This window comes from Sardina pilchardus, chromosome 2 (genome assembly GCF_963854185.1).
Source record: "Sardina pilchardus chromosome 2, fSarPil1.1, whole genome shotgun sequence".
NCBI lineage: Eukaryota > Metazoa > Chordata > Actinopteri > Clupeiformes > Clupeidae > Sardina > Sardina pilchardus.
In genome coordinates, this window is record NC_084995.1 from 46,708,443 (window position 1) to 46,718,442 (window position 10,000).

General features: G+C 45.9%; 1 protein-coding gene across 1 annotated transcript in view; it reads left to right on the forward strand.

Moving 5' to 3' along the window:
- The first annotated feature begins 445 nt into the window (after positions 1-445).
- adcy8 (adenylate cyclase 8 (brain)) overlaps positions 446-10,000 on the forward strand; it is a 70,094-nt gene continuing 60,539 nt past the window's right edge. Inside the window, exons 1-3 of the mRNA XM_062553058.1 lie at positions 446-766; positions 3,674-4,199; positions 5,427-5,434. Of these exons, the coding sequence (XP_062409042.1) occupies positions 446-766; positions 3,674-4,199; positions 5,427-5,434 (855 nt within the window). The remainder of the gene's footprint in view (positions 767-3,673; positions 4,200-5,426; positions 5,435-10,000) is intronic.

Here is a 10,000-nt window from a genome sequence, read left to right on the forward strand (position 1 = left end):
TAGCACACACACATATCACACATGCACACCACAGGAGCACTGAACAGACATGAACACACACACACAACACTCTCAGCCACATGCGGCATACACACACATAAACCCATATAACACATGCCCACACACAGAAAACACAGTCTGACAACACACACACACACACACACATAAAGCACACACAAAACACATCGCAGATTAACGTACACACACACACACACACACACATAAAGCACATCCCAGGTTAACGCACATGCACACACACACAAAACACATCGCAGATTAACGTATACACACACACACACACACACATAAAGCACATCCCAGGTTAACGCACATGCACACACACACAAAACACATCGCAGATTAACGTACACACACACACACACACACACACACACACACACACACACACACACACACACACACACACACACACACACACACACCGATGGAGCTGTCGGAAGTGCGCTGCTCTGGAGCCGACGCCCCCTCTGCAGGAGGCCACGCCCCCTCAGTAGTGATGTCAGAGCCGGGGGGTGTGTCCAGACCCAAGCGGTTGCTATGGCAGCACGCCGTGCGGCACATCACGGAGCAGCGCTTCCTGCAGGAGAGCGAAGCAGCGCTGACCTCTGACCTCTGTGACCCCGATGACCCCGGTGACCCCATAAGGCCCGCCTCCCCCACCGCCGCACACACACGCGTCTTCCCACAGCGCTCCGGCAGTGGACACAGCGCTGACCTCAACCTGCTGCAGCTGGACGCACCGCAGGTACCTGCTCACCTGTATACCTGCTCACCTGCTCACCTGCTCACCTGCTCACCTGCTCACCTGCATACCTGTATACCTGCTCACCTGCTCACCTTCATACCTGCTCACCTGCTCACCTGCATACCTGCTCACCTGCTCACCTGTATACCTACTCACCTGCTCACCTGCATACCTGCTCACCTGCTCACCTGTATACCTGCTCACCTGCTCACCTTCATACCTGCTCACCTGCTCACCTGCATACCTGCTCACCTGTATACCTGCTCACCTGCATACCTGCTCACCTGTATACCTGCTCACCTGCATACCTGCTCACCTGCATACCTGCATACCTGCTCACCTGCTCACCTGTATACCTGCATACCTGCTCACCTGCATACCTGCTCACCTGCATACCTGCTCACCTGCTCACTCTCATACCTGCTCACCTGTATACCTGCATACCTGCTCACCTGCTCACTCTCATTACTGCTCACCTGCTCACCTGCATACCTGCTCACCTGTATACCTGCATACCTGCTCAACTGCATACCTGCTCACCTGCATACCTGCTCACTCGCATTACTGCTCATCTGCTCACCTTCTCACCTGCTCACCTTCATACCTGCTCACCCTCATTACTGCTCACCTGTTCACTTTCATACCTGCTCACCTGCATACCTGCTCACCTGCTCACTCTCATTACTGCTCACCTGCTCACCTGCATACCTGCTCACCTGTAAACCTGCATACCTGCTCAACTGCATACCTGCTCACTCTCATACCTGCTCACTCTCATTACTGCTCACCTGCTCACCTTCTCACCTTCATACCTGCTCACCCTCATTACTGCTCACCTGTTCACTTTCATACCTGCTCACCTGCATACCTGCTCACCTGCTCACCTGCTCACTTTCATACCTGCTCATCTGCTCACTTTCATACCTGCTCACCTGCATGCCTGCTCACCTGCTCACCTGCTCACTCTCATTACTACTCACCTGCATACCTGCTCACCTGCTCACCTGCATGCCTGCTCACCTGCTCACTCTCATTACTGCTCACCTGCTCACCTTCATACCTGCTCAGCTGCTCACCTGCTCACTTTCATACCTGCTCACCTGCTCACCTGCATACCTGCTCACTCTCATTATTGCTCAGCTGCATACCTGCTCACCTGCTCACCTGCTCACCTTCATACCTGCTCACCTTCATACTGCTCACCTGCTCACCTTCATACCTGCTCACCTTCATACCTGCTCACCTTCATAGCTGCATACCTGCTCAGCTGCTCACCTGCTCACCTTCATACCTGCTCACCTTCATACCTGCTCAGCTGCTCAACTGCATACCTGCTCACCTTCATACCTGCTCACCTGCTCAGCTGCTCACCTGCTCACCTTCATACCTGCTCACTTGCTCACCTTCATACCTGCTCACTTGCTCACCTGCTCACCTTCATACCTGCTCACCTTCATACCTGCTCAGCTGCTCAACTGCATACCTGCTCACTCTCATTACTGTTTACTTTCATTCATGTTTACTTTTATTTGAGGTGATGCCTTAGCTGTGTAAAGCATATTGTGTCTACCTGGAGTATGAATTGTGCTTACACACATATTGCAGTAACATACACACACACACACACACACACACACACACATATTGAAGAGAAACTATGCAGGATTGGCGATTTCATCTTAAGTTTCGGTTTTTCATTTTGCTCGTTTTATGATTGCATATTTCTCTGCAGAGCTTCCCCGACAGCTTTAGCGTGTGTATTTATACATATATAGGCTATATATAAATATATAAATTGCAAGCGTGGATCTTCTTGTTCCTTACGCGTCTCAGCCTTCCAGATGTAAACAGGGAGCGATCGTCTCCTGAACAAACTGCAAGGTTGCAATAGCGGATAGGGACACTGGGGGCGGGAGGAAATATTACTGTTTTCGATAAAACTGGTCAGTCAAGCAAAACAACGATTTCTAAGCGATTTTTTGACTATGAAAAAGTTGCATAGGGTCTCTTTAACACACATATGCACATATCAACACACACACTATCCTCCGGGCCCACACACACCTGCACACAGACACACATATATTAACATACACATACAGTATATATTAAAGAGACCCTATGCAACTTTTTCATGGTCATAAAATCGCTTAGAAATCGTTGTTTTGCTTGACTGACCAGTTTTATCGAAAACAGTCACATTTCCTCCCGCCCCTAGTGTCCCTCTCCGCTATTACAACCTTGCAACTTTCTGATAAACGATCGTTTGCTGTTTACATCTGGAAGTCAGAGACGCGAAAGGAACAAGAAGAACCACGCTTGCAATTTATATATTTATATATAGCCTATATATGTATAAATATACACGCTAAAGCTGTCGGGGAAGCTCTGCAGAGAAATATGCAAGCATAAAACGAGCGAAAACGAAAAACGAAACCGAAACCAGAGATGAAATCGCCAATCCTGCATTATTCCTCTTTAAATAAATTGCCTTGTGTGTGTATGTGTGTGTGTGGTGTGTGTGCATAATTTGTATGCGTGTGTGTGTGTGTGTGTGTGTGTGTGTATGGTGTGTGTGGTGTGTGTGCATAATTTGTATGCGTGTGTGTATGTGTGTGTGTGTGTGTGTGTATGGTGTGTGTGTGTGTGTGTGTGTGTGTGTGTGTGTGTGTGTGTGTGTGTGTGTGTGTATGTGTGTGTGTGTGTGTGTGTGTGTGTGTGTGTGTGTGTGTGTATGGTGTGTGTGGTGTGTGTGCATAATTTGTATGCGTGTGTGTATGTGTGTGTGTGTGTGTGTGTATGGTGTGTGTGTGTGTGTGTGTGTGTGTGTGTGTGTGTGTGTGTGTGTGTGTGTGTGTGTGTGTGTGTGTGTGTGTGTATTGTGTGTGTGTGTGTGTGTGTGTATAGGGGCGTGGCTTCTACCGTGGGCTCCTCCTCCCCTCGCTAGGCCCCGCCTTCCGGTCCCGCCCCCTGGAGCGACGCTACCAGCGCTACTTCCTGTTCCAGCGGCGGCAGGCGCTGACCGTGCTGAGCGCTCTGGACGCCGTCGCTAAGCTGGGGCTGCTGCTGTTGCCCCTGGCGACGGGGGACCCCCCCGCACCCCCCCACGCGTTGCTAGGCGCTGGAGCGGCGGCGGAGGTCATGGTGTGTGTGCTGGTGGCTGCACACAGAGACCACGCCTCCTCACACGGTTCCCATGGATACCTGCGTTACGGGGCGGCGGTCACTTGGGTGGCCATGGCGACGCAGGTGCTGGCGTGCAGCCTTGGTTACGGTCTCCTGGGAGACGGAGTGGGTTATGTGCTCTTCACACTGTTCGCCACCTACAGCATGTTGCCACTGCCTTTGCCATGGGCCGTTGCCACGGGAACACTCACCTCTGCCCTTCACCTCACCCTGCAGGCTCTCAGCCAACCAGCTGATCAGGTGAGGAGTGTGTGTGTGTGTGTGTGTGTGTGTGTGTGTGTCTGTGTGTATGTGTGTGTGTGTGTGTGTTTGAGTGTGTGTCTGTGTGTGTGTGTGTGTGTGTGTGTGTGTGTATGTGTGTGTGTGAGTGTGTGTGTGTGTGTGTGTGTGTGTGTGTGTGTGTGTGTGTGTGTTTGAGTGTGTGTCTGTGTGTGTGTCTGTGTGTGTCTGGGTGTGTGTGTGTGTGTGTGTGTGTGTGTGTTTGAGTGTGTGTCTGTGTGTGTGTGTGTGTGTGTGTGTGTGTGTGTGTGTTTAGGTCTGTGTGTGTGTGTGTGTGTGTGTGTATTTGAGTGTGTGTCTCTGTGTGTGTATTTGAGTGTGTGTGTGTGAGACGTATTTAAGTCACTTGGCTTTGACTACGGTGCATCAACATGATCTCCTCAAACTTTAGTCCAAAATTACTTTAATGCATAAAATGCACATTAACAGTGTAATATCCCATCAACTAACATTTTGTCTCTTTGGAGCATGACAGTCAATTATCATATAACCTTTCCATAGCCAATTTTTATGGTAAACAAACTTGTAATAGGTATTTGCTATTTACAACAGCAGAGTAAAACATAAACATATTGCAATTCTAAAGGGAGTTCTACAGTAGCCAACAGTGCCTTTAAACCCTAAACCTGCATAGTGTTCTTTTAAGCCCTAAACCTGCATAGTGTACCTTTAAACCCTAAACCTGCATAGTGTTCTTTTAAGCCCTAAACCTGCATAGTGTACCTTTAAACACTTAAATCTGCATAGTTTACTTTTAAACACCTAAATCTACATAGTTTGCCTTTAAACACCTAAATCTGCATAGTGTACCTTTAAACACCTAAACCTGCTTAGTTTGCGTTTAAACACCTAAATCTGCATAGTGTACCTTTAAACACCTAAATCTGCATAGTTTGCCTTTAAACACCTAAATCTGCATAGTGTACCTTTAAACACCTAAATCTGCATAGTTTGCCTTTAAACACCTACATCTACATAGTGTACCTTTAAACACCTAAACCTGCTTAGTTTGCTTTAAACACCTAAATCTGCATAGTGTACCTTTAAATTCTTTAACCTGCATAGTTTGCCTGTGCACATACCCTCTCTGTGCCCCAAAATGTTTTCCCTGTCTACAAGCAAACCTCCAAAAGCTGAAAAACCTTCAAAATCTTAACTTTGTTTTATTGTTAAAGAAAGGCTGAAACTCATTGAGTCAATCAAGTAGATAAGGATAAGGTGTCAGTCTAAGTCAGGTGTGTTTTAGAGTAAAGGCCTAAGCACACCAACCCGACAGGCCGACCGTCAGCAGAAAAGCAGTCGCACTATCAGTCGGGCTCTCGTCTCCCCTGGTCGGTCAAAAAAGTGCCACTGAACACACTGAAGCGACGCCGACACCGATTGTCCGTTCTGCGTGTGGGCAAAGTGTGATACATTACCCATAACTGCAGGCTTCAGTCAGCCGAGTAGGTATCATGCAGGATTCTCCCAACTAGTTTTCGGACTTCTCTGATTAAGCAATAAGAAAATATAGATCTAATTGTATAGTGTGTATTATTTTATTGTCATTGCTTGTGTGTCATGCCAACGAAACACTCTCTTGGGCATAAATAACCCTAAATACCGGAATAAATTACTTTTCGCCCATTAACCTAGCTAGCTAAATTGCTAGCTAATATTAGCACAGTACACAAAAAGTGAATGAGAAATAACCTGAAATAACATACGTTCAGGAACCTAGTTCTAGCAAAAATTGCTAGTAAAGTTGATCAAAATGGGTTTGAAACTTACATCGCTGAATGTAGGGCTAATGGTAAGTTTAAACGAAGCCGCCCTCTGCTACCTAGATGTTTCGAAGGGTTAGGACTCAACCAATCCGATTGGTAATTGAAGCCGACGGCCACTGGCCGACTCTACATGTCAAGTCGGCCAAAACTGGCCAAAATGAGCCCCAACGCCAACGACGACTGGTGGGACACACCAAACAGACTCGAGTCCCCGACCGCCCCAATTATCGGGTTGGTGTGTTTAGGCCTTAAAGGGACACTTCACCGATTAGCATTAAGCTTTGTTTCTTTAGAAAACCAGTCATGTTTTTGAATGGCCGTGCATCATTCCCTCAGTTTGCCTTGAGACGGGAGAAATACGGTTTTCAATGTTGGACTTCCTGCTTTCAATGATGTAAAAATCGTCATTTTACATCATTGAAAGCAGGAAGTCCTATATCTTTGTTGAGTAGGTGAAACTACAAACACCTTCCTCATTTTTCCAAGAGGGGGCGCTAGCGGTGGGACTTGCAGAAACTAAAATATATAGCCGCCATCTTGATTGGAAGCTATAGGCTCCCGGTCTGTGGAGAAAGCTGATAAGTAACTACGATTTAATATTAAATACTAATTCATTGAATGCTGATATTGAAACTGATATGGCAAATGGGAATTCTGAAGATCTGGTATGTGAATTTGATGCACGAGATGACCTGTACGAGCTGTAATACAGCACAGAACATCAAGGCCTCCATCAAGGCCTGCAGCAAGCCTGGACGTCGATTAGGATCATTGGCTGTCGATTAGCCTTTGCCTGGGCTGGCTCAAACTAGAATGGACTAGCTCTCACAAGGTCAGTTATCCTAATCCTAAAGTTATTGCACAAATAGTATTAGCGATACTAATACTTGTTAAAGGTCGGGTATTCTAGCATATGCTGTCAATTTGCGGGACATTTGACATGGAAATACGTAAAATTAACGATTTTTTCGATAATTCCTTTTGAAGACCAGCAACATTGATATATGGCCACAAGATTGAGTGCAACATAAAACAATGATCGTTTTAATGCCAAAATGTTACATTAATGAGTCCTTCTGTGTACTTGTCTACTTCCTGGTGGGTGCTTGGTAAGGCAGTGAAAGGCAGGGAATTCTGGGAGTTGTTGGCTTTTATCCACATGACCCAAAAGTACATTTTCGGCTTTTTTCTCCCATCTCAGGGCAGGGGAAAATGAGGAAATGATGTACGACCATTCAAAAATATGACTGGGTTTCTAACAATAAAAAGCTTAATGTAAATGAGTGAAATGCTCCTTTAAGAGAGAGAGGGGGAACAAAGAGTTAGAGAGAGAGGCATAGATAGAAATAGGGAGAGGGAGAGAGAGGAAGAGAAAGGAAGAGGGAGGAAGAGGAAGGAAGAGAGACAGAGAGATGGAGAGAGGAAGAGGGAGGAAGAGAGAGAGAGAGGGAGGAAGAGAGAGGAAGAGAGAGAGTGGGAGGAAGAGGAAGGAAGAGAGAGAGAGAGGGGGAGAGAGAGGAAGCGAGAGAGAGATAGAGAGAGAGGAACAGAGAGAGGGAGGAAGAGAAAGAAAGAGAGACAGAGAAAGGGAGAGAGGAAGAGGAAGAGGGAGGAAGAGAGAGGAAGAAAGAGAGAGAGAGAGGGAGGAAGAGACAGAGAGAGGAAGAGTAAGAGGGAGGAAGAGGGAGGGAGAGAGAGGAAGAGGAAGAGAGAGGAAGAGGGCGGAAGAGAGAGGAAGAGAGAGGAAGAGGAAGAGGCAGGAAGAGAGAGGAAGAGGAAGAGGGAGGAAGAGAGAGGAAGAGGAAGATGGAGGAAGAGAGAGGAAGAGGAAGAGGAAGAGAGGGGGGATAGAAGCTATGTGTTTGATTAAGATTGCCTTATTATGTCCCAAGGGGCAAACAGGCTGCTACATCGCATATAACATAACACCAGAAAGTGCTGACAGTGCAATCATAAAGTGCCTACATACATACATACATACATACTGTACATACCTACATACATACATGCATACATACATTGCATTACAGTAAAAGAATCCTCCGCTGACGGCCTGAATTCAACAGGTTAACAGAGAGTGGAATAAATGAGAATTTGTACCGGTTTAAATACCTTTTCTTATTTTTAACTGGAATGTTGTAAGGTCTGCCAGAAGGTAGCAGTTTATATTCTGGGTTTAAGACATGAGAGGGATCTGCAATCATTTTTTTTAGATTTTCTCATTGCAGTTTCCTCCAATATTATCTGAATAGTGGGGTAGTCCTTCACTCCCATCGCTTTAAATGCAGTGTGAACTAGTCTGTTGATTTGGGACTTCAACTTTACAGGTTAAGCCTACCTTACACTGACAAGATTTGGGAAAGATTCTTGAAAGATTGTAGTCTTTTGAGTAAAGCTTGAATGATGGGCATTAGTTCAAAGACTACAATCTTTCAAGAATCTTTCCCAAATCTCGTTAGTGTAAGGTAGGCTTAAGTTGCCAAACCAGACAGGGATTGCATAACGAAATACACTTTCAATCACAGCACAATAGAAAACCAACATCACCTTCTGTTGTACACCAAACACCCTTAGTCTACGTAGAAAGTGAAATCTCTGCTGGATCCTAGTACACACACTATTACCATGGACATTCCAGGACAGGTTATTGTCAATATGCACACCCAGGTATTTGTATGAATCAACCTGAGCAATATTGACACTCTGAATCAGTAACGGAGTGTGGTCCCCCACATGACCTGGGTCAAAGACCATTTCTTCTGTTTTTTTGTGTTAATAGTGAGGTGGTGGTCACCACACCACTGCACAAAATGATCCACCTCCTGCTCCATATCTGTTTGAGTTTACTGAGAAGGATGTGTGGCTGCACGGTGTTAAATGCAGAGCTAAAGTCAACAAACAATAATCTGGCGTAGGCTTTAGGATTTTCAAGGTGTTGTAGGATTGAATGTGTTATAGTAAGAATTGCATCATCAGTGCCACGGTTGTCTTTATAGGCAAACTGATATGAATCTAACTGTCCCTGTAAGTTTGACCTCAGCTTCCCCACAATCAACTTCTCTAAGCACTTGACTACAATGGAAGTCAAGGCTACAGGTCTAAAGTCGTTATTTTCTTTGGGGACTTTTTTTGGGAGGGGAATGATAGTTGCCCTTTTCCACAGAGATGGGACTGTGTGCGAATCTACTGACCTTTGGTAGACAGGGACCCAAGCTGGTGTAAGTTCCTCCGCACAAGTCTTTAAAAGGAAAGATGAGACACCATCCGAGCCTGCTGCTTTATTTGTGTCTAATCTTTTAAACAGTGTTAATGCTTCATTGTGGTCTATGTCTATTCTTTGGGTATCACCCCCTACTGATATAGTGCTAATGATATTGTCACATTCATGAAAATACTCCTGTGTGTCAAACCTAAAGGTACAAGTTATTTAACTCATTTGCCATAGGACTATCATCTGTTGAGTGTAATGCTTTCCTGGCAGGAATCATATTGTGTGAGAGATGCTTTGTTTTTGTTGTTTTATATGTACTATAAGAAATGCTTTGTCATGCCAATAAAGCGCAATTGAACTGAATTGAATTGAAATTGAGAGCAAGAGGAAGAGAGAGAGAGAGGGAGGAAGAGAGAGAGAGAGATAGGGATAGAAGCTATGTGTTGGAAAGAGAGAGAGAGAGCAAGAGAGACAGAGGGGGAGGAAGAGAGAGAGAGAGCAAGAGAGACAGAGAGGGGGATAGAAGCTATGTGTTGGAGAGAGAGAGAGAGAGAGAGGGATAGAAGCTATGTGTTGGAGAGAGAGAGCAAGAGAGAGAGCTAGAGAGAGAGGGGGATAGAAGCTATGTGTTGGAGAGAGAGAGAGAGAGAGAGAGAGGGAGGAAAGAGAGAAGTGGAGAGAAGAGATGTGCTGGGGTGAATGAGTCACAGGGTCCTCTACATTTCCACCCACTTCTGCTATTTATACACCCCTCTCTCTTTTACACACACACACACACACACACACGCACAC